The sequence below is a fragment of the Diceros bicornis genome, chromosome 1, assembly GCF_020826845.1.
Source record: "Diceros bicornis minor isolate mBicDic1 chromosome 1, mDicBic1.mat.cur, whole genome shotgun sequence".
In the NCBI taxonomy this organism is placed as follows: Eukaryota; Metazoa; Chordata; class Mammalia; order Perissodactyla; family Rhinocerotidae; genus Diceros; species Diceros bicornis.
Window position 1 is genome coordinate 59,990,610 of NC_080740.1, and position 24,437 is coordinate 60,015,046.

A 24,437-nucleotide genomic window follows, 5' to 3' on the forward strand; every position below is an offset into this window, starting at 1 on the left:
TGCTGATAGGCAAATGTTACCCCCTTCCCCACCCCCACCCACCTGTTGTTTCCCTGGCCTGCACCCCCGACCTGCCACGGCCCCAGGGGTATTTACAACATAGAACAATAGAGGCCTGGGGTGGGGGGCACTGCGGCAGGGAGGAGGGGGCACAGGGCAGGTCGCCCCCCAAGGGTCCCCCAAGACAACACAACATCAACAAGAAAAGTTGCAAATCAGGCAGAAATGGGGACATCATTCCAAGGTCCTTATATACAGACACTGCATGACCAGCAGGGAAGAGGGGCCCAGATGGGACCAGGCATGGGCATATGGCAGGCAGGTGGGCCAGCCCAGGAGCAGTACGGGAAGACAAGGCCTCCGCCCCACTCCCACCCCCACCCCCAACCCACCTTTGGTAACAAAAGCCCCTCAGGAAACCCCTGGTAAGCAAGAGTTTCCTCTGGGAGTTCCCAGGGAGAGGGGCTCCCCAGTTCAGCTCTGCTTCAGGGCTGGAATGGGGGCATCCTATCCCCGCCCTGGTCGGCCATGCGGGAAACAATGAGTTAAAAGTGTGCTGCCCACCCTTGACTCCACCATCTGCCCAAAGCGAGGGGGTCGCTCCCTGGAAGTCGAAGGAAGGGAGCCCAGTCATTGTAGAGGAGCCCTCTTGGGCATTAGCTGGGGGGAGCCCCATAAAGGGGAAGAAGGGGCTCCCGGGGCCTGGGGGATGAAGTGAGGGGAGAGGACCTGGACCCTGCATCGGGGAAGGGCCAGCATGGTCATGAGGCCAGTACTCCTCCCTACTCAGGGCCCTGGCCAGGAAGTCCACGCTGGAGGGGTCAGGAGTGGGGGCCCGGGAATGGGCCCATCTGGGAGCTGGCCAGCGGCTGGGGGCGGGGGTGGCCGCCGGCCAGAAAGGGGCTCACAGGTAGATCTCACGCTTGGCCGTCTGGGCAGATGCCGGTGTGGGTGCAGTTGGGAAGTCCGAGGTCTGGGTCAGGGGGATTTCCTCCAAGGTGGCCGAGTCCTTGCAGGAATCATGGCTACTGTGGGAGAAGGCACTGTAGGAGGGCAGGAGGCGCACGGGGGCCGTTTTGGTGTTCCGGTCTTCCGGGGGGCTGGGGCTGCCGGCGCCCGCAGGCTCCTGCCCTCCTCGGTCCTGGTAAGGCACGAAGGTGGAGAGTTTGAGGGCGCTGCTCTTGGTCCGGCGGCTGGGAGACGACTGGCCAGGCATCCAGCATGTGTCAGAGTGGCCAAACTCGCTGCACTCCCGGGTACATGTGCCCGTCATGGCGACATCAGGCAAAGGGCGCAAGTCTGCAGCAGAGGGAGAGGAGGACAGTCGTCAGGCGGGGCAGCCTTCCGAAGCTCCGTTCCATGGCCTCCCACTGCCGCCTACACCCTGCCTCAGAACAGGGGTGCATGCCCCTCCCTGCCCACTGAGCTCACAGGTACCCACACCCTCCCACCATCCACTGCACGCTCGCTCTTGAGTGTGCGCGTGCAAACACACACACACATTCTATCCTTAAGTAGACATATTCCTTCCAGCCTCACCCACCGAATCTGCCCTCAGACAGGTGCACTAACACACAACTCATCTTCGCACTCCGTCATCTATCTCCAGACAGGCTCAGACATGCAAATCCACCCTCAGAGAGGGGTGAGGAAACCCCTATCCTCATTTAAGGACACAATCTCTCTCTCTCACACACACACACACACCCCTACCCTCAGATAGGTGCAGACACACAAATCTATACTGGGCATCTCTATCCTCAGACAAAGGTGAGCCCATACCTTCTTCTGAACCCCCTCAAGCCTCACCACGCTCCCAGCTGTCCTGGAACCCTCCCACCCCAGCACAGCGATGCCCTGCTTTAAAGCCAGGGGAGGGGACAAGCTTCTATGTGGGGAGTTCACATAGGAGCACACATTCACACACCCACAAGCACACTCATGCAGCCCCTCCCCGCCTCACTCTGGCCCCCTACACCAACCTCCACCCCTGGCCTTGCCCCGGCTCCCTGCCCAGAACACCCACGGGAACAGGAGTTGGCCGCCTGACATCAGCAGTAGCCGGTGTGGTTGCTGGGCAGCGGGGGGTCTCCATGGGAACGGCTGGGCCATGAGCACTTCCTGTCACAGTTGCCCCTGTCCCGCCCTCACTCGGGGACAGTACAAGGTGCTGACCCCCCCTCAGGGATGAGACTGAGCAGCATTGTCTGGGGCGGGGGCTCCCCTGGCACCACCCACTCTGCCTTGGCCTCCTGCCAGTACAAGGTGAGGAGGGGACAGCTCTGTTGTTAACCCTCAAAGCACCAAGGCTCTTCAGCTCAGGGCAGAGTTGGGAGACCCAACATGGCACGGAGCAGAGCATGGGCACTGGGTGGGCGGGGCTGGGTGCTGGGCCGAGTCCCACAGACCCCAGACCCCAGAGCAGCTCCCACATACCTGGCACTCCACCTCAGGGCCTGCTCCGGCCAGCCGGCTCTGCGCGGGCACAAAAAGGACGAGACTGGCATGAGATCGCGCATGGAGGGGCAGGGCGGGGGCAGAGGGCATTCTGAAACCTAGAGCCTGGGAGGTCTGACAAGGGCCCTGTGCCTGAGGAGTGGGGAGTGGAACTTTTCATCTTTTTGGGGGGCGGGGGAGTTTGGACTGAGGGAGGGGGCAAGACCCCAGGACAGCTCCAAGCTGGAGAGTCTTTTCCCCCTAAGGGAAAGCTTATTCAGTCTCCCCCTCCACAAGCCACCATGGATGCCTTCACACATGCACATGCACACACATCACACACTCACAAACTGACAGCACACCCACCATCCACTCCCTCGCTGAGCTCTGCTCCGGCCCAGATCTCTTCTGCCATCACCCTCCAAACCTCTCCCAGACAAGCCTTTTCCCTCCCCAGACCTGCCCACCCCCTTTCCTCAGCTAAACTCTCTCCTGCTTCTCCCTGCAAGGGATCATCATACCCTTCTCTGAGCTGCTCATAGCATCCAGGGTCCCTCCCTTTTCTCAAGGCCCTCTGACCCTATTAAGGGACCCACATTACCTCAAGGTTCCCTCACCACTACCTGAGCCCCCTGGCAACCAGTCTCGAGGGCCCTGTGCCCAGGGAGTGCATGATATAGTGCCAGATGCAAGGGCTTTGGAGTCAGAGAGGCCGGGGGTTGAATCCCTCCCAGCTCTGTCCCTTCCTATGGATGACTTTGGGCAAGTGACTCAACCTCTCTGAGCCTCAGTTTCCTCCACTGTAAAGTGGGCACAATAAAGTTCTCAGATCAGAGAGTGGTTGTGAGGATTCGATGAATATACACCTGAAAGCACTCAGCACCTGATTACCGCTGAACACACACCCAGAACTCAATACGTGGAGGGTACTTCTAAGGTCTCGTCACCATTCCTGGGCTTTACTCCTTCCCGGGGTGCCCCGACCATGCTGACGCCCCTCACCGTTCTCGGGGTGCTCCATCTCTCCGATGCTGCCGTCGGGGGTGGTACGCTCATAGTGATCCTCAGGCAGAGCCAGGGGCCCGAGTCGGGGCCCCGAGGATGACTTGCTGGACGGCGTCTCAGACTCCTCCAGACCACTGTCATAGTAACTGTGCTGGGACGGGTCCTGCAGCTCCTGGGCCTGGCTGGTGGCGGAGAAGGTGACGCGGCGGTGAGGTAACTGCAGGGAGACGGAGTGTCATTGCCGGCCAGCCAGCCTGCCCCACCACCACTCCAGGCCCCAGCCAGGCCCACCCAGAGCCTCCAGCCCACAGGCCTCAGCAGCAACCAAGAGGCCCAGCTCCCCAGCACAGCAGAGTCCCCCAGAAAGCACAGACCCCAGTAGAGGACTGCCCCTGAATACTAGCACAGCTCCCAATACAGCCAAGACCACACACGGAAAGTCCCAACATAGCACAGGCCACAAACTGTTAGAGCCCCCAGGCCACCACAATAAGCCTAATCCAGTAAAACCACCTGTACAGCACAGCTTCCCGAGACTGGCACAGCCTCCCTTTACTTCCGGAATAGCCAACACCAGAATAGCACAATGCCAGCCAACTCCCCTACTTCCAGCACAGCCTCTAAACACCAGCAAGCCTCCAATTTCTAGAACAGATCCCTAAAAGCAGTATATACTCCTAATTCCAAAATGGCTCACCAATACCCAAACAGTCCCCTAATTTCCAAACAGCACCCCCTAAACTCCAGCTCCTCACCTGTCTCATTGCTCGTAACTTCCCATTGCCTCCATCCAAATGAGGTGCCAACCTCTTTCTGCTCCTCTGTTTCTCACCCCTGTTTATAATGCTTTAGGCAGCCTCAGGACTCCCTGCTGAGTTCCCTCCCACTCAGCCCGAATCTCCCCACTTCTTCTCCTCCAGAGAGGCCTGGGAGTGGAAAAAGATGGGAGGGAAGAAGGAAAGGGAGCCTGATAACAAACCAGGGCACCTTGGGAGTCGGGAGGTAGAACAATGGAAACCTCCATCCTCCAGATCAGGAAACAGTATCATCTGTAGAGGGCAGGGCCCAAGAGGACCTGGGCAGAGGGGGAGGGGCCTGGCCTTCATCTTTCCAGGGATTAGGAAGGCTGGCCTGTAATGGAGACTCCTTCTAGGAAATAGGAAGGAAATTCTGGGAGGGGCTGCCGGCTTGGTTGAGCCAGGATTTAGAAGCTTAGACTGGAGGCTGTGGTGGGAGGAGTAGACCTGTGATAGCCCTGTGAGCCTGCCATGGGTTAACGATCATCCCAGGAACCTGGCAACCTCAGCTTGGCACTTGGCACAAGCAGCCAGTCACCCAAATACCCACCTGGGACTGCCACTGGTTTTCCTGCCAACCAGAAATGAGGAGTTGTGGAGGGCGCGGACCCAGGGCCCCTGGAGGCCAGAGTGGCAGCAGCCCAGGCCCAGGGCCCTGCTGATGAGTCTCCAGGCTCCCTCCAATCCTCTAAGACTGCCGGTGCTGTCTTTACTCCAAAACCCTCAATAGGAGGTTATCAAGATGGCTAGAGGAGGAAGTCCCAGATTTGCAGACCCACCCTCCTGGTACCCCCACACAATCTCCATCCCACTGAAGGTAACTGGGGTGGGAGAGGCTGTCAGGACAAGGAGCTTTGGAGCTGACGGGAAGATAACCCAGAAGTGCCTTCCCACTTTGGCTCTCCCCATCTTCAGGAATAGGCAACCCTTCTTGGGATCCATGTTGTGATCCAAAACACTGAAGGATCTGGGTGATGACAGACAAGGTCCCAAAATTGACCTGGACATTTGGGGCTGGGAGGTTATAAAGGAGCATCGTCCACCTGTTGTTGAAGTGAACAGGCTCCAGGAGGGGTCTGGGGGGCACAGGGCAGTCTGATGGTCAGATGCTTCTCTTTGCAGTTTTCTTTCAAGACATTAGCCAGCAGCCCTCCCTCCCTGCAGATCCCACACCTGGTAATCGAAGGCTTCAGTCCTGCCTACTAGGCATGTCACTCGGTCTCTTGTCCTATGATTCTTTTCTGTAAAATGGAGGGTTTCGTTATACTTGACACTAAACGTTCCCTATAATTTTATGACTATCAAATCTTGAAAAGCCCAGATCCAAAATCTCTCTCAAACTCCAGTCCTGAAGTTCTAGATACTTGATGGATATTTCCAATTGGCTGTCCCTACTGGCCCTTCAGAGTCAACAGGTCTGAAACCAATTCTTTTTCTTCTATCAGCTTCTGGATGGGCAATGATCTCATCACTATCCCATTGCCCAAACTCAGAAGGATGATGTCTGCCTGGGAATCCTGGTAGCTCTCCCCTCATTCCCCATCCCTACCCCTTATCCCATTATCCCTTGAGTCCTGTGGGTCTTTTCTCCCCAAGCTCAGCCAAATTCATCCATCCATCATCCCCGTTGCTACCATCTTAGTTCAGACCTTAGAGTTTCAACTCTGTACCTTCACCTCTATCCCCTTTAACTCCACCATACAGTCCAGTGAACTTTCTAAAACTCAGTTCATCCAAAGCTCATGAGCTTTCAGGGGATCCTATTTCCCCTTAAGGAACTTTTTGCAAGGCATTCATGTCACCTACAATCTAGTTCTTCCAGTCTCATCTCTCAGCTCTCTCCCACACCCTCCACTCCAACTAGAATACTCCACTTTCTGCCCTCTCCCTGTCTCCAATATGGTCATGCTCACTTTTGCCTCAGGAGTTGGTTCACATGGTGAACCTCCTGCCCAGCTCCTGCTCATCATTGAAGAGCTGGCTCAAGTTTCACATTCTCCTCCCAGGAGCCCACTCCCATGGCCTGTGCAAGTTTTCCCATACTATGTTCCTCAAAGAAAGGGAGGGGGCACTACGGTCAAATAAATTTGGAAAACCCAGAGTTATACAACATTTAACAGGGTCCCCCTTTCTTGAAGGCTTTGCAGAGCCTTTAATAGGCTGATGTGATAGTGGATCTTCTACTACCAAGACTAACTTTGTCATGGAGCCCCTTTTTAATAGCATAATGGATAACAGCAGACTCTGGAAATCAGATTTCCTGATGCTTTGTGTTTGAATTCTGACTCCATTGCTAACTAGTTTTCACTTCTGTAAAATGAGCATCATAATGACCTATGTCACACAGAGTTATGAGCATTGAATGAGCTAATTCATATAAAGTGCTTAGCATGGTACATTGCACCTAGTAAGGACTCAAAAAAATGCAAGCATGTACTGTAGTAGCAGAAGTAGTAATGGAACAAGTTGGGGAAAGCTTTACTTTGACACTTCTCACTCAACACTTAAGACTCTCAACTGCCTCACTTTTCACTTGTGTGTCTTGTACATATATGACCATTTTTCCTCAGGGTCTAGTGCCATGATGAGCACACAGTAGGAACTCGGCCCATGTGTTTCGATAATGACAATGGTATTGTGGTTTGGTTGTATCCAAATGTTGGGAGAAGGTATTCAACACGGCTCCATGGATGGGTTGGACTAGAGCCAAGTAAGGGATACTCCCTCAGACCTTGGGAAAGAAAAACAGATGAAGGAGGTAAAGGAATAGAAGAGGTGGCGCCAGCGAGGATAGGAGCAAAAGAGAAAGAATGGTTGGTCAGGAGTTGCTGGAGGTCACCCTAGAGATGCTTATTTGTCTGGGAGAAATGAAATGAAACTAGATTTCACTTCCCCATGCCCCCACTCCTCCAAAGCCCCCAGGAGTTTTTACTTTGGGGGTATCCCCAGGGCACTGGGGAGTTTGTGGACGGAATTGGAGTAGAGAGCTGGCGCCTTGGACCTCCTGGGAGTGTCTCAAGCCTCTTCTGTCACCATGGAGACAGGTTGCCTCTGGCCTCAGAGGCTCCCCCAGGACCTAAGGCCCCTCACCCAAACTTTAGCCCCCCTCCCCCTCAGGCACAGTCAGAGATAGGGCAGACCCAGGAGAGTAAGAAGTGAGAGACGGAGAGAGAGAGAGTGAGTGAGAGCCAGCAGCCCAGGGTGGCCAGAGCAAGGAGCTGAAGGAAGGGAAGGGAGCGGGCGGGACTCGGATGCCTCAGCCCGGTCAGCAGGGAGCACCCTAAGAGTGGGGATGCAGAGCAGGTCAATCCAAAGAACTTGAGGATTCCTTCCATTCTCCCTGGGCCCTCCCTTCTGCAACCCAGGCTGGTGATCATGGTGGGGAGACATAGGGCAAAGCTGGCTAATTGCTGGGCTTTGAGTGGTGTTGGGATGAAGAGGCTGGGGAAGGGACTTGGGAAGATCCTGCCCTGAGGGAAGGTGGCCAGTAGAATTAAGAGGTTCTCTGTCTATACCTGAGCCAGGCAGTCTGCACTCCACCCCTACAGGTGCTCTGGGCTGAGCTCTGTCAGGGGCTGCTCAATGCAGGCAGATGGGAAAGGTCAAGTCTCAGCCAACGGAGAAAGGGCAGGACTTGGGGGCACCCCCACCTGCCTTCTCTTGGGGAAGGGTGTCACTCCTAGGGAGAAGGCCTCATAAACATGGCATGAGGGGACACATTGCCAGACACCTCCATTTGAAGGCTGCTCAGAAGGGCACTTTTCTCTGACATGGACATGGACCTGGAGGTGGATGAGGAGATAGTAATTTAAGATAGGGTTGGGGGTAGAAGGGCAGGTCTAGGATGTAGGAAGGGGCAAAGAGAAGGGATGGGGAAACTGAGTCAGGACCTAAGGACAAAGGGCTGTTTCCAGTCTCTCTCACTCCTTCTCTCAGTTCCAGGAAAATAAGAAACCAAAACTCCAAAAATAGAGAACTTTATTGTCAGGGATAAGTGTTTGGGACTGGGGAAGGGGAACCAGGGCCCAGCCCCAAGAGCCTGGGGTGGGGAAGAGGGTGACACATAGCACACAGAAGGCACAAATGGGGACGCCCCCCTCCCTGACAGAATCCCCACCTAGTTACCCACCAGGACCCCAGGTCCCCCTGTTTCCCCTCTAGAGAAGCACCCATGGCTGGTCTCAGTTAGAGACCCAGGTTGGAATAGATTTCTTCTCCACTTCCCTCCCCACTTCTGCCTCCAAACACATCTGCTCACCTGTCCACCAGCCCCCACCTGGAAGACCCACCAGCTGGTCCAGTATCATGGGATTTAACAAGTCACAGGCCTCTCTCAGTGGGGAGGGGGCAGAGAGGAGACTACAGAGCACAGCCTTCCTTAATTTTCCCTCAGCCTAGGTGAGGCAGCGGGGTCATTACCGAGGCCTCAGCAGCCCCAGATCTTTGGTCCCACCTCCCACCCTTGCTTGGGCTGCCCCCCCCCCTTGGGCTGGAGAGCAAGCAGGCCTGATACACCTGCTCTGTCACTCCCACACCTCGGTCCAGATGGCCCCGTGGTAGGGGTGGGGCAGGGGCCGGGGCGCGCTGAGCCGCAAGGGCTGGCCTACCTGCTTGCTGGGGTATTTGGGGGGGTTGGTGCGGTAGCTGTAGTCGGAGTACTGCTCAGAGCCCGTGGACGTGGTGTCCCCGGTGCCCACGAATGTGTTTGCAGGTGGCAGGTCCTGCACCACCTGGTGCTTCTTGGAGGCCGAGGGTGACTGGGGCTGCAGCTGGATGGAAGGCAGTGGGGAGTTAGAGCGGTAGTGGCGGCCCAGGTCAGGGCTGCCTGGTGGGTAGTTGAGGGGCAGGTGGATGCGGGGGCTGTCCCCAGGGGCATCGCTCATCAGGTTGAACTTCAGGGACTTCTGCAGCCCAGGCTCATCCTCGTCCTCCAGTGGCTTCACAGGCTTCGGAGACTTGCTCTTCTTGCCCTTGCCTTTGTTTCCCTTGGCGGCTTTGCTGCTGGGCTTAGGGGCATACAGGTCCTTGGTCTCCTTCTTCCCAGCCTGGTAGCCACTCTTGGCCTCCCGCTGCCGGCAGTAGCGCACGAGCACTGCCAGGGCGATAAGCAAGGCCACGGCCACAACACCAGCTACTACACCAAAGAGGATGTTGCCACGCTGCTTGGAGCGCTCGTATTCTGGATCCCCAGCAATGTCGATGTCCAGTGGTGTGTCCAGGCTGTGGCCCAGCAGGGTCTCCAGCAGCGTGCGGTTGGCCAGGGTCTCGTTGACATAAAGGTGGACCAAGGCTGTGCCATAGCGTGGGGGCTTGCCACGGTCACTGACTTTCACCACTAGGCGGTGCAGCCCATGGTGGCGCCGCTCAATCTCCTTCTCCAGGGTGATGGCACCTGAATGTGACCCAATCTGGAAAAGTCCGTAAGGGTTGCCACCAGCAATGCTGTAGGTCAGCTCAGCATTGACACCGGAGTCAATGTCCTCAGCTGTCACTTGGCTGACTGTCTCACCAAGACGTGTCTGGGGGGTCAACAGACGGTGGGAGGTGTTGGAAGGGGCGGTGATGAAGGGTGCATTGTCATTCTCATCCAGCACATTGATGGTGACGCCAACATAAGCTGAGCGAGGTGGGACACCACCATCCACTGCCTTCAGCTGGAAGGTATAGGTGCTTTGCTGCTCCCGATCGAAGCTCAGGCTAGAGAGGATGGTGCCTGTGCCATTCTGGATAACGAAGTCACCATTGTCCTGCTCCACCGTGAGTTGCACCCGGGCATTCTCCCCTTTGTCCCCATCAATGACAGTCACCATGCCTACTGGACTCAGCGCCGGCATGTTCTCCATCACGGAGAAGTTGTAGCCACTCAGCATAAATTTGGGGTCATTGTCATTGCAGTCCAGCACATTGACAAGGACAGTGGCTGTGCCCTGGAGGCTGGGGCTGCCCCGGTCGGCTGCCACCACCTTCAACTCGTAGCTGTCCCGCTGTTCCCGATCAAGGGATGTCTTCACCCGGATCTCTCCAGTCTCAGGTGAGATGGTGAAGAGACCCTTGGCAGCCGGCTCAGGCTCCAGAGAGTAAACCAGCTCAGCATTGGAGCCCGAGTCAGCATCACTGGCAGTGACCTCAGCGACCACTTCACCTGGCTTATTGTTTTCAGGGAAGGCGACCTCAGTGATGCTCTGGGTGAAGACAGGTGCGTTGTCATTGACGTCCACCACCTGCACCCTGAGGGAGTTGGTGCTAGAGAGTGGCGGGTTGCCGGAGTCCACGGCCACAATCTCGATGGTATAGTCTTTGACCTTCTCGTAGTCAAGTGGGGTGGTGGTCTGCAGGAAGTACTTCTTCTTGCTGTCACTTCCCGTCTCACTGGCCTGGCGTAGCTGGAAGGGCACATCACCTGCCACCACACAGGTGACAGCTGCATTCTCTCCCTCGTCTCGGTCTGATACCTGCACCAGGGCCACAGCTGTCTCCTCTGCCACATCCTCTGAGATGTTAGCCATCCCATCTTGATGGGTCACCAACCCGATGCCCCGGATCTCAATGGTGGGGGCATTGTCATTCATGTCCTTCACAGTCACCACCACCTGGGCACGGGCACTCTTGGGGTTGGTGCCTCGGTCCTTGGCAAGCACTGAGAAGCGCAGGGTACTTAGGTCTTCACGGTCCACGGGGCCCTGCACAGTGATAAGTCCAGTGTTCCTGTCCAGTCGCAGAAGACGCCTCACAACTTCAGGTGCCTGGTGGAACGTGTAGTCGATCTCTGCGTTGGCACCTTGGTCCGAGTCATTGGCCTTCACCTAAAGGGCAGAGGAGGAAAACAGGGATGGGTTAGTGTGGGGATAGCAAATTAAGGGACGCAGTGCTGCCTTTCCAAAGAGCATGGCAGACACGACGAGTCTAATGTGGCACCCTTTCCAAAAGCAGCACAAGTACTGCCCTTTCCCCAGTCCTGACACTGTGGCGGACATTACCAATCTATTTCCCTGAAGAGGACAGATGCAGCCTGCAAATCCTCAACAGGGCTACAAGCAGCTACTAGAGATGGGACAGGGCAGAATTAAACTCTACTTATTATTCTTGTGCTAGTCCACCCAAATATGTGGATGAGAATCCAACTAGCAACTAGGACAGCCCTTCCATCCAACTGAACCGGCCTTCAACCCTTCTGAAGAGCTGGAAAGGTGTGAGGGGTAGAGATGGTGTGTATACATGACATATGTGAATAATATGCATGCACATAAACGTGTATGATTGTGTGAGACTGTGTGATTATGTGAGGTTTATGTGTTTGTGCATGTGTGTGTTTGCACTCGAGGGGAGACCCACATGCCCACCTGGGGGCTGCGGGTGAGGGAATTTCTTTTGAAAGCAGCTAGGTAGGGATGTGGGTCAGAGGGAGCCAGACAGGCTACTGCTCTGTCAAACCGGGGAAACCTGTTTCAGCAGCTTCTTCCCCTCCCAGCTGGGCTGGCGCTGGCTAAGCACCAACTTGAGGAATCCTGCAGAGCCTGTGGCCAGGAGGGAGGGGTTGATGTAAGCCACAGAGCCTGCTGGCAGCGGGCTGGGCTCCCAGCATCAAACAATGAACTATCTGTCCCTTTGCAGTGGGCACGCCCTCCCACGCCAATGCCGACACACACTCAGCCCAACTCTATACAAACGTGGGTGGCAATAGGACAAGAACCAGGTGGGAACTGCGATGAGGTACCACTGGTCAGGGAGAAACAGGAACGTTGGAGTTACGTCACAGCCAGACAGAATGTGATGGCGGTGGGGGTAGAAGAGGGAGGATAGGACAGGCATAACTTTGCAGAGTCTCTGGGAAGCAAAGCAGGAGAGTCCTGGGTTCAAAGCCCAGCTCCACCACTTCCCAACTATGTGACCTTGGGCCAAATATTTAACCTCCCCAAGCCCCAGTCTACAAATGTGTAAAATGGGGATAATAAGAACCTATTTCACAGGGTTGTGGTGAGGATTAAATAGGATAATACATGTTAAAGTGCCTAATACTTCCTGGTACATGGCAAGTGCTCCCTAAATAGCATTTACCCCAGTTTCTGTCTGTCCATCCATCCATCCATCCTCCTATCTGTCCATCCCTGAAAATCAGTGCTGGGCACCACACGTACTGGGCCCTCCAGCCACTGCTAGTCTCCTCTCCTTCCTGCCAGGACTTTTTCGACAGTGGAGACACTTGGGTGGGGGTTCCCAGCTACCCTGGGCTGTGCTCCCTGCTGCGAGAACCAACCTCTAACAGTTTCTCCTCGCCCTCACCCCCACCCTCAGTCTATCTATCTATCACTGACTTTTTCATTATGATTCCCACTGTCTTCCTGTCTCTAGATTGGTCACCCAGCTTTTATCTGCCTCTCTTGCCACCTTACCTCCCTTTGTCTCTGTCTATGACTTGACTTCTGTCTCTGCCTCCCTCTCATCATTGCTCCATTCTTTCTGCCTCTTTTCCACTGCTGGTTCTCTCCCATCCTCCCTTCTCTGCCCTGTCTGCCTGCAGCCTCATCTCTGCACCACTCTCCTGCTTCATCCTACTGGGAGGTGTTGTAGCCGTTACACACATGGGCTCTGAAGCCAGACTGTTGGATGTGGCCAAAGTGGGATCTAAACATATCAGCTAGGTGCTATCAGGCAAGTTTCCTAATCTCTCACGGGCTCAGTTTCCCATCTGTAAAATGGGGATAATGCTTACCTTGTACTGTGGGGATTAAATGACACAATACACATTATGTGTTTAGAACAGTGCCTGGCACCTAGGCTATTATTATTCCCATCCCTGACTGTCTGTCTCTCTTTTCTTTCTCAGTCTCTCTTCTACAGGTTCCAGTCTACCAGCCTCTTAAAAAAAGGCTGAAACTCCTCTCCATGCCCCACTTCAGTTTTGAGGATGTAGGACGAAGGGTTTCCCAGGATGGGTAATGGTGTGCAGGGCAGGCTGAGCCCTCCTCAGCTCCCTCACATCACAGACACCCAGCTGCAGCACATGGGGAAGGAGAAAGGAGCTGGGGTGGGCAGGAGGCCAGGGCCGAGATGACAACGGGAGATACGCCCACTCGTCTGCAAGGATGCTCGCTTTCTTTGCTCCCTCCCAGGCCCTGGCCTGACCAAGCGGCCCAGCCCCTAGGGCAGTTCCCATGGAGAGGGGTGCTGAGAACTTCAGCAGAGGCAACCAACCTCCCCCCCGCGTGCCAAGCACCCCAAACCCATGGGCGCCCCGTGTCTAGGGGAGGAAGCAGGTGTACAGACATCTGAGTACAGTCTTCTAGAACTCTGAGGACTCATCCGGCTAAAATGGTCTCATTTGACTTTGTCAGGGAGGGGCAAAGTAAGGCTCTGTCCTCCAGCTTCAGGAAAATCTCATCTGGCTAAAGCGCCCCTGGTTGGGAAGATATTCTCATCTCTGGAGAGATTCTACTTCCAACTAGGCTCACTTGGCTGGGGAGGAGGGTATCATTTGACTCGGGAGGGGGTTTCACTGCTCAGAGGTTTCTCCAACTTGAGTCTGCCTTGGGGATGGGGGGATTACTGTTCATATGCTATGTCACTGTCACCTAAGCAGGTTGACAGAGGGAAATAATATCACCTGCTGGAGTGGGCTGGGGCTTGTGAGAAGATCTCACTAGGCTGGGGCTGAGGAGAAGAGGTCTTACTATAGGATCCTGGCGATTTCCCCACTAAGTGAAGGGAATGCTCACCAGGTTAGGGTGGGCTCCCATTTCTAAAGGTGGGTCACTCTCACAGTTAGATGAAGGGGCTTCTTACCTGGATGACCGAGTGGCCTATGGGGCTGTTCTCAGACAGCTCGGCCTCATAAGAGGGCCGCTCGAACTTGGGGGCGTTGTCATTGGTGTCGAGCACGGTGACTCGCAGCAGGGCACTGCTGGCGCGTGGGGGGCTGCCACCATCCTGCACCTTGATGGTGAGGTCATAGGAGTCCCAGCGCTCCCGGTCCAGGTTGCCCATCACAATGAGCTGTGGCTGCTTCCCTTCCTGGTCCTCTGCCACCTGCAGTCCAAATAGCTCCTGGGCCTCAGGCCCGGCCTGCAGCTCATAGGTTGCCACACCGTTGGGGCCAGCGTCGCGGTCCGAAGCCACGGGGATGGAGAAGAGCGAGCCAATGTTAGTGTTCTCGGGGATGGGCAGCGTGATGACTGGCGAGGCGAAGTTAGGTGTGTTGTCATTGATGTCCTGTACCTCTATCTGGCCCTCCAGCAGCCGGGGACTGCCATTCTGCACGAGGTCCGTGATAGACACCTCAAACTCCAGGATGCAGGGCTCACCAGGGAGCTGGTTCTGGCACTCACGGAGCCCCTCGCGGTCAATAGAGGTCTCAGTGGTGAAGATGTCACCTGTCTTGCCATCTACCCGCAAGTACGGGGCGCCTACCTCTAGTTTGTACAGGTGGCCCACGTCTGGAAAACCGTAGTCGGCTGCAAGGCTCCCAATGAGGGTGTTGGGTGGCTGTTCCTCTGGCACCTTGTACACCACCCGAGTGGCGTGGCCTGGGGATGGAGCCAGCAGGAGCAGCAGTGCCAGCAGTAAGGGGGGCAGCAGCAATTGTTGCCCCCCAGGGCCTGGGCTGGGCTTCAGGGGCCCCATCCTCGCAGGCTCCAGAATCAGAAGGGCTGCAAAGGGAAGAGGCAAAACAGGTGGTCAGCTGGGAGGAACCCGGCCCTGAGAGCTGCCCAGAGCCAGCCCCCACTCTCCCTCTCCCACCTACATACTACTCCCCCACAGGAGAGCTCAGCCCCAGCACAGAACCCTGATTCCAGAACCCAGAACCCTGAGTCTCAGCCTTAGCTGGGTGCAGCAGTGGTGTCTGCCCCAGCTGGAGGAGCCGGTAAGGGGCTGGAACAGGTCTAGAGCAGCGCCCGCCCATGGAACGCCCTGACCCACCGACACTCCCTCCTTTCCTCCCTCCTTTCTCTGCTGTGCTTTGCCCAACACCTCCTTCTCACCAGCATCCTGCCTTAGTCACCCATGGTAATTACCCTGATACTGAGATAGGGAGAGACAGCAAGTGGAAGGGTGAGGCCTCAAGCCCCCCCATATACACAGTAGAAAAGAGACACAGGCACAACTTACACTTCCCAGACCCTGGATCATTACTGCCCACACTGAGGGCCACTCGGGTTGGCTGGAAAGAGAGAGGATGATGTCTCATTTTTCTCTCTTCTGAGATGGCAAGTCAGTGTATGCATATGAAGTACGACATCTCAAATCCCTCTTTTGTGACAATAATCCCCCATAGTGCCCAGTGTCCCCCACCACTATGAAGTGCCAGCTTGAACTGGGCACCAATCAAGGCTTGAAAATGGTTAGGGCTGAGGAGTAGGTCTTAGCCCTCTCCAACCTCCCCAAACACACATGCCCCTGAGCCCGCACCCACGTGTGCACATACCAGTTACCAGGGCTTCCCCTCCCCTCCCTCTCCTGCTTCCACTCGGGGGAGAGAAGGGGAGAGATACCAGCAGGTGTGTGGGAGAAGAAAGTAGAGGTCAAGACTGGGGTCAGGACTGACTAGCCCTGGAATTGGCATTAGGAGTTGCCCTGGCCTGTCCTTAGCAACAGGGAGCCCAGCAGGTCTAACTGGGACAGAGCTACCAATGACACCACCAGCCTTCCCTGACCACTCCCCGTCACCCCTGCTCACAGGCTGTCTGACTCCTATTTGACCCCTATTCCCACAAACATCCGGCCCCTATTTCACACCTGGCCCCTCCCCCCCCAACCTGTCCAGTCCTATCTCATACCTGCCTCTCCCTGCCACCCCTAAATCCTTCCAATTAGAGCCCTGTATGCCCTAGCCAACCACAAGCTGCACCCCCCATCACCACAATAGCCCACTTCTTCTGCCCATCTCCCCCTGCTGTGAGGCTGTGCATTTGCAGACCCCAGCCAGACCTACCAGCTACTGTCCCAGTCTTGACTCTCTTCTCCTCTCCAACAAAACCACGGCCAGCCCCTCTATTCAAATCCCAGCCCCTCTATTCAAATCTGAAGTCTCTGGTCCAGCACGTTCAGCAGAGGGCTCAGGCTCAATCTCCTCTCCCCACCTCCCCACTTGCACTGGAATACCTGCCCCACACCTGGAAATCCCACCCAAAGCCCTGTCACAGACCACACCCACCCCAAGGAAGGCAGGCTTTAGTCCCCCAGAAAGCCTTCCCAGGCCCCTCCAGCCCACAGTGACCTCTCTTTCCTCCAACTCACAGCTACTTATTGTCTGCCCTAATCCCACAGCAATGAATCACTGTGCTGCCCGGGACACCGCCCGCCCGTGTTGTTCAGCTCCAGCATTGTGCACCTATTCCTATGTTCTCTGCCTCTCCAGGCAAATGCCAAACATCATGAAGGAAGGGACAGGGCTCCCTACACTCATCCCCCATCCCCCACTCATGCATCTTCACAGAGCTAGCGTAGGTGCTCATTCATGCATTTAAGGAATGTTCACTGGGCACTTACAACATTCCAGGCTCTGTCCTGGGCACAGGGACACAGCAGCAAACAAGACAGAAGCAATCTGCCATCACGGAGCTGAGAATGATTCTAACTCAATGACTATTTGTCAGCGTTGTTTGGTTGTGCCCATTTGGCACATGTAAGGCAGCAGGGTAGAAAAGAGCAGGGACTGTGACATCAGACAGTCTGAGGCAAACCCCAGCTGCCCACTTGCTGGCTACAAGAGCTGGAGCAAATGATTTTAGATCCTCAATTTCCTTATCTGTAAAATGGGGAAAATACTATCTATTTCCTAGGGAATTTGAGATCATGTGGACTAAATGCCTAGCACACAGTGAGTACTCAACAAATGCTCCTGCAAGGCACTTATGATTGTACATTCATGCATTGCTTAACGATGGGGCTATGTTCTGAGAAATGCGTCGTTAGGCAATTCCATCCTTGTGTGAACATCAGAGGGTGTACTTACACAAACCTAGATGGTATAGCCTACTACACACCTAGGCTCCATGTACTAATCTTATGGGACTACCATCGTATATGTGGTCCATCATCGACTGAAATGTCGTTATGCGGCACATAAGTATAGTTATATAGCTGTTTGGGAAATAATTTGTGAATTTTTGTCTCTCCTACAAGACTGAGCAGGAGAGCCCCTGCTTTGTTTACCCCTCCATCTCAGGACCCCATCCTGGACCCAGCACACAGTAGGCCCTCAGTAAGAGCTCCTAAATGACCGATTCTTTTAGCTCCCAGGCTTAGCCTCTCCTGGCACTTTCTGTGTGGTCCTTGCTTGTTTCCTTACCCAACTCCCCCTACTCCACTGAGAAGCTGCTGGAGTCAAATTTAATTCTTCTATTTAGGTCCATAGGAGACTCTCAGCAAATGCTCACTGAATGCACAGACTCCTCACACAAGGAATCACTTCCTCCAGTAGCCTTCCCAAAGCATAGCCCCTCCCTGGTCACTCCTCGGCACTAATGTGCTGAAGGTGTGTGAGGCCGTTATCAGATTAGTATGTGTATTTGTTCCCAGCTGCAATCTTAGTCTCTTTAAAAGAAGGAGGAATTTATCTGATGCTCCATTTGGATCTACCCTCCAGCCACTTCCCCTCTACCAGCACGGACCTGGCACAGGGCTCATCTTACCATCAAGCCCCAACCCAAACACACCTGTCTCCAAAGAACCTCATTCCCTTCTGGGCACCTCATCCTGCCCCGCCCCCCCATAGCACACACAACATGGGATCATTGTGCGCACCAATTTCGTGCATGGGTCTTGGCATGGTGGGGGTTACATGGGAATTACCCTAAACCTGACAAAGAGGAGAAATGGGGCAGTGACGGCTTGCCTCCACCCGCTCCCTAGAGGATTCTTAACCTTTTTGGGCCACATCCTTGTACATGAATTTTATGAAACTATGGAGCAGATTATTCCAAGGAAAATGAATGCCCACAAATTTTGGGTACAAATTCAGAAGTCCATGGTCTGGCAGAGTCAAGGTGACTTTGTTTTGTGGCCCCTCCAAGAGCTACAGATTAAGCCACTACCTTGGGGCTTCCTTCCTCATCTCAGGGTCACAGCTCTGGGCTCTAACCCCTCAGGCCTCCCAGGCAGCACAAATACAGCATGCTTGTGACACCCTTCCAACACACACATTCTCTTTCCCTCTCTCTCACTCTTCCTGTCACCTTTAAGAGATCCCTTACCTTCAGCCAGCAGAGGAGTCAGGACACGATTGTGGTATCCAACTTCTAAGTTGGAAAGAGAACCACAGATGAATATTGAAGGCAAGGAAGGTATGGCGAGGGGGGTCCTGGGAGGTAGGAGGAATTTGGGGGAAAAATAGGTTGGAGGAAGGTTACCCAGAGTAGAGGCAAGAGTTGAAGAGAGTTTAGGCCCTTGAAGTACCTGGAGAGTTTGTTTAAAATGAGTATTATCTGGCCCCACCCTTAGGAATTCTGATTCTAGAGGAGGGACCTGAAGAAACTCCCAAGCAGGAGGGTAGAGACAGCAGGATGCAAGGGTCCTAGACCATCTGGGAACAACTCTGAGATACCTAGGTCCTTGGAGTTAAGAAAAAAGTGCAAACTCTATTATCATCACTTTTTACATTATTATCACTGTCATCGCTATCATCATCATCCCAGCTAACGCTCCCTGAGATGTTACTACATTTACATATATTATCCCATCTAATACTTCCCATCCTCTGAAATGGGTGCTATTTATTATTACACCACTCCCCATAGTACAGATGATAAAATTGAGGCTCAAAAAGAATAATTGTCTTAGGTCACAGAAGTGGTAAGCAGAAGAGTAGGGATTTGAGAAATAAGAATGCCTCTTCACATCCCAGAGTCTGGGGAAAGCCTGGATGGGGGAAAGGGAAATCAACAGAAATCATGGAGGCTAGAATATGATGTTTGCCATTCACACCCCCCACCCCCCACCTCCACACACACGCACACCATCCCTGGGCTGCCAGACCTGCCTGGCAAGGAGGGAAAGAGAAAGAGAGGGCCTAGCGTTCAAGGACTGCAGAACCCCAGGCCTCTCAGGCTGCTGTTGCCCACCCAGAGGCCCAAGGGATGCAGGGAGAGAGTCAGAGAAGCCGGGAACAGCAGTGAGGTGGGCCCTTCCTCACCCCTGCCACCACCATCCCTGAACTTTGTCCCAGTGGTTGGTTATCAGGAGTCATCAGTCCCAGACGGCGGCCTTTGAAGCGATTAGTGCCTTATCTGCCCTTCCCCAGGTACTGGCTGCCTTCCTGGCAAGGGTGTCCCTACCTCCGCCTAGTAACACGGGCACCCAGGACTGAGAAGCCAGAGCCTCAGCAGGGACAGTGACTCATTCTTCTCAGGCCTAAGGAGCACAGTGAGGTGTGAGGGGGCAGAGTCCAGGGAATGCCAAGGAAAACGTCATCTGTGTCAACATCTGGGGAGGGAGGCGGACAATGGTGAGGGTTCACCTGAGCCTTCCTTTCCAGCCCACCTCAGGGACCAGGGTCGACTTCCTGCTGATTGCTGTGGCCAGGGAGGAAACACAGAGGCAGCTGTCTCAGTGACCAGGTCAGCTCTGACCCCCTACTCTCACCCCTGCACTGTTACACAACAGTCACCACCACCGTGGGCACAAAACACCAAGCAACAAAGTGAACGTCTAGGAGAGGAGGGTAAGCAAGCAGGGCTGTGTGGGGTGGAGCTGTTCAGAGGCCTCCCAGTCCCACAGCGAACAAGTGCACAGCCTCAGCTCCTCTCCCTTCTCTTCCACAACCCTCTAATAGCCTCTGCAGGGCTTCCAGGCACCTGCATTCTTGAGTCAGATTGTCAGGGCTCAAACCTTTGCTCTACTACTTCCTCTCGGTGTGACCTTGGCCAAGTGATTTCACCTTTCTGAACCTATTTCCATACTGTGAAATGGAAATAATAAATCCTGCCTCTTGGGAGTTATTTGGGAGGATTAAATGAGATCTGATGCATTAAGGTCTATTACTTTGTGAAGGACAGCTATCTATATATCTATGTCTATCTTTCAATCACTGAAAAGAGCATTTGATGTCCAGCATCAGGCACACAGTAGGTGCTCACTGGTTCAATAAATAAACGAACCAATCCCCTGCCAGTTGGGAGACCAATGCAGGCAGGGAGGTTGGGTATCTTATTACTGTTCTGCATCCTCACCCCCACCATGGGTCCTGGCACATAGAAGATGCTTAATACCTTGTTGAAAGACTCGCTCTGCAGCACCAACTATTCTTGCTCAGGGTAGGGGCAGCCCTCACCCCATATCAGAATGGCCTCCTCCATCTCCTCTTCCCCAGCCCTGATTCCCACTCAGCTCCTTCCCCACCTTGCAGGCCCTCTCCGGGCCCTTCCACCCCACTCTTCCCAGCAGTTAGCTCACTATCTCTATCTCGCGCAGCCCCTCTGCCAGGAGAACGCCCGACCAGCAAGACACGCCTTTCCAACCGAAGTCCCTTTTGGAATTCGAATTGGGTGGGTGAGGGACGGGGGGCAAACCAAACGCAGCCAGAACTGAAACCAGACTTGCTCCCCTCCCACACTGACCCTGGCCATCTCTGGAGGCGCTTCTCATCCCTCTCCCCTCGATTCCACCCCGTGCCCTGATCTAGTTGTAATCACAGATTTCAATCCTCCCAGACCCCCTCGTCAAGAAAGTACCCCCACACACACACCTCTGGGCTGTCGCAAACATCTTCTGGGTGCCCTCTTTCCCGGCAGCTACGGAGGGTTGGCCCAGAGCAGGTAATGGAAGGCTCCCTCCGTCTTCCGGCATGAAGTCTTGGACTCCGTCGGCAGGGGCAACCCCCTGTCTACGCGGCCGCGGTCAGCGGGCGCTCCCCGCAGACACCCAGCGGCGGGGCGTCTCCTCCCAGAGGACGCGGAGGTGTATTTGGGGGAGGGCTGCTGTTCCTCCACCATCGTCGGGCTCGGGCGGCCCCACCCCCACTCCGGCGGCGCCGGGCCTCTGCGAGCTCCAGGCGAGGCGGGGGCGCGGCACCATGAGAACGCGCCTCGGCCAGTGGGCCCCTGTGCGCCCCCCGCCCCAGGGGCCGCCGCGGGGAATCCCTCCTCCTTCGCATCAGGGCCTCAGCCTCAGGTCACCCGCAAGCGGGCGTCGGCGGGAGCCGCGCACCGGGCGCCGGGAGGGGGCGGGGAGGGAGCCGGCGCCGGAATCACAAAGCAGCGAGCCCGGCCGGGAGGGGACATTCTCCTGAAACGGACCCTCTCGCGGCGGGTGGAAAAGGGGCCTTTGCCCCGCGCTCAGTCCTCAAAGACCTCAACGCCGCCCCGAATATTTCCTGCCAGTAGGAATCGTTGCCGAACAGTGCCGGGGAAACTGAGGCCAGAAGTCTGAGCTACCGAGAGTAGCTGGGGGGGGGGGAGGGGTGCCAGTCCATCTCGCCTACCAATTTTGTTCCTGAGCGTGCCGCGATCTCCCTTCTGGCCCTAGGGCCTTGCCCGCGCACACGTCTCTGGCCTGCAACCAGGACCCCGGGCAGGGGTGCCCAGCTGTGAGAGGGTGTGAGGGACCCAGGTGTGCTGGGGACCCAGATGGCAAAGAGAACGCAGCTAAATGGTCCGAAGAGGGTCGCAAACACTGCCCTAGGCTTACACCCTCTGCAAAAGGACCTAGGGCCCTGGGGCCCAGGAGGGATGGCGCGGCCTGCCAGGTCCAGCTTGTTCCGGGAATACCCGGCCAGCCCGGCCCCGGAGTGGGGGTGGGGGAGGCGCCGGCAGGGAAGCCGGTCCGGCCGGCCCCTAGGGTTCCCGCTGTGCCGATATTTACAATAACAATGTCGTGATTAAGGTGAAGGGGCGCTAGGGGCTCCCAGGCGGCTTTCCCCGACGGAATCCGGCCTCCAAGGGAGAGGGACAGAGTGTGTGTGTGTATACGCTGCAAGGTGTAATGTGACACTGTTGGTGCAAGGTGTGTGTGACACCCAGTGTTAAGATATGTGAAGCAATGGATTCTGTGTTTGTGACCGTCAGGCGCTGCTGTAGGTGCTACTTACTGTGTTAGGGTGTGTGCAGGCAAGGCGTGTGCTGAGACACTGGGTTGTGTGATTATGTGGGTGCAGTGGAGAGGTGCAAGCGAGACCCGTGATGTGTACTTATGTTCTGGCCAAGGAGTGGGTAACATGATTTATGCTGGGTTGTGTTCCTTAAAGGAATATGTGTGTGTGAGGCTAGGTTTTGAGTGTTCATCTGGCGAACTGTGGCTGTGGTACTCATACATGAGTGACCGGGATTGTGTTTGTGTGTCCACGTCGCCAAATGTCACACCCGTTGTTTTCTGTTGCTCTGTATGGCCACGGGTGGTGTGTCCGTGCTGCTAAGCGTGCAGACGCTGAAGAGGATTTTGAGCTAGTGAGGGTGCCCCAGTGGGCGCTGGTGTGCAGGAGGTATGTCTGTGTGCACATATGTACAGATGTATGTATACGTGGACATATGTCCGTGGTCTGGCCCTCCGGGTGCCCGCAGGGAGCTGGAAGCGCCTAAGTGATCCGAGCTCGTCGCCCAACAAGTGTGTGTGTGTGCGTTGTCGATGAGGGTCCTTGCTTGTTTCGTCCTCGGGGAGCGCCCCCCCCCAAAAACTGGGGGCTTCGCGCATCCCCCAAACCATCTCCACCCCGTACGCTCTTGGAGTCCCCTTATCCCCGCGGCTCTAAGCGCGCCGGGGTGCAGGATACCTAGACTGGGGTCCGGTTCAGCACCCCCTCTCCTCGCTCGGCTTCTCGGCGCGGACCTTGGAGGCCAGGGTGCCCCGGCCGCAACCCCCACTCCAAGCTCCCAGCCTCCCCCACCTCAGCCCCGGCGCGCTGAGCACCGACTGGGCCCCCATGGCCTCGCTCCGCTGAGCGCCCCTCCCTCAGCTCCCGCTGGCCATGGCCGCTCCCGGCCGGGAGCCGCCGCCGCCTCCACCGCCACGGAATTCTTACCCGCCTCGGGGCAGCGCCGGCCGCCGGCCCTGCTGTCCATGAGCCGCCACCGGCCCCGGCCCGGGCTGCGGCTCGGCACGGCTCGGGCTGGCGCTGCGGTTCAGGCTCCGGCTCCCGCTGGCTCTGGGCGCAGCAGCCCCGGCGGCTTCGCGTCCGCGCCGCGCTCCCGCTCCCCGAGTGTGTGAGGCGGCGGCGGCGGCAGCGGCGGCGGAGCCAGCAGCGAGCGGAGCGCACAGCCCGGCCCGCCCCCTCCCTCCCCCTCCCTCCTGGCCCGCCCGCCCGCCTCCCGCCCGCCTCCCCGCCCCCCTCCGGGCCGGGAGGTGGAGCTGGGGACCGCTTGGGTCCCGCTGGGAGGGGAGCCCCCCCCCGAGCACCGCTCCCTAAAGCTAGGAGCCCCCCTGTGCTATCTCCCCACTCCCCGGGGCCCGGATACACAGGCTGTCCCCCTCCCTGGCTCTTCACCTTATACTTATTCCACCCGAGTCCCCATCTGGGACCCCTCCCGAATTCCCCTCCTACCCTCAAACACCTGTCCTATCCTATCCAAGCACTCTATCCTGCCCCCTGGAAAGTCGAGGCAGGGGAAGTGTCTCCCCCAGTGCCTTCTTCTCTGGGCATTTGCTCCCCCAGATCCACCTTCTTCCCGCCCAGACCCCCAGATCACCCCGTGTGGCCCTCCCTCCCCCCTGCGCTTGGGCGAAGTCCACCCCTCCCCTCTGGCCGGAGCCGCAGAGCGGTCAGCCTCGGCGGCCGCAGCAAGCCGTGGGGGTGGGGCTATGAAGGGGACCGTGGGAGGCGGAGGGTAATGGGACCCGGGGGTCCTCTAGAATGAGGACGGGGGAGATATACAAGTGTGAGGATGAAGTGACGCGCCCGAGCTCGGGCTATTCGAGGGTCGGGCAATCACCTGCCCTCAGGGCGGCAGGGAGCTGTGGCCCCGCACATTTACCAGTGACATACACACAATCACACAGAGTCACACGGGTCCCTGCCCCGCGAGGCCGCGCAGTGTCACGGCCTGTGTCACACGCCCTCGTAGTGCCACACGCTCCCTGTCACACTCACACTCACCGAGTCACACACGGTGTCACACGCAGTGTCTCACACACTCCGATACTGTTTCTCCCGCTCAGCTCTGGCTCTCTGGTGCCATCTAGAGGTCGCTGAGCAGCTTGGGAACTCCCTTTCCTGCGCTCAGGGTTTGGAACCCCCAGCTCCCAAGTGCCTCAGTTCGAGACGATCTCTCACCTTGC

The 24,437-nt window shown here is 56.3% G+C and overlaps 1 protein-coding gene across 6 annotated transcripts; it reads right to left on the minus strand.

Annotated features, from left to right (window-relative positions):
- Positions 1-388: 388 nt before the first annotated feature.
- PCDH1 (protocadherin 1) lies at positions 389-23,347 on the minus strand. Of its 6 annotated transcripts, XM_058542840.1 has the most exons (6): positions 15,342-15,821; positions 14,019-14,881; positions 8,846-11,041; positions 3,439-3,658; positions 2,437-2,475; positions 1,240-1,299 (listed from the first exon to the last, which is right to left on the minus strand). In XM_058542840.1, the coding sequence occupies exons 1-5, from the start codon at positions 15,418-15,420 to the stop codon at positions 2,450-2,452; spliced, it is 3,384 nt and encodes a 1,127-aa protein (XP_058398823.1). In that variant the 5' UTR covers positions 15,421-15,821; the 3' UTR covers positions 1,240-1,299; positions 2,437-2,449. The 6 variants fall into 6 exon arrangements, with proteins under 6 accessions (XP_058398808.1, XP_058398816.1, XP_058398798.1 ...); XM_058542825.1 differs by lacking the exons at positions 2,437-2,475; positions 15,342-15,821 and adding an exon at positions 23,185-23,347 and having other exon boundaries at positions 389-1,299; XM_058542833.1 differs by lacking the exons at positions 2,437-2,475; positions 15,342-15,821 and adding an exon at positions 20,917-22,825 and having other exon boundaries at positions 389-1,299.
- Between the last annotated feature and the right edge of the window lie 1,090 nt (positions 23,348-24,437).

Bases quoted from the DNA above. Each gene is read 5' to 3' on its own strand.
- PCDH1 (XM_058542815.1), bottom strand. From the start codon at position 15,420: ATGAGACATCATCCTCTCTCTTTCCAGCCAACCCGAGTGGCCCTCAGT. The intron at 11,042-14,018 runs GTAAGAAGCCCC...TCTGCCCTTTAG, and splicing joins TAGGCCACTCGGTCATCCAG to GTGAAGGCCAATGACTCGGA. The intron at 1,300-3,438 runs GTGAGGGGCGTC...CCTCTGCTGCAG, and splicing joins GATGGAGCACCCCGAGAACG to ACTTGCGCCCTTTGCCTGAT.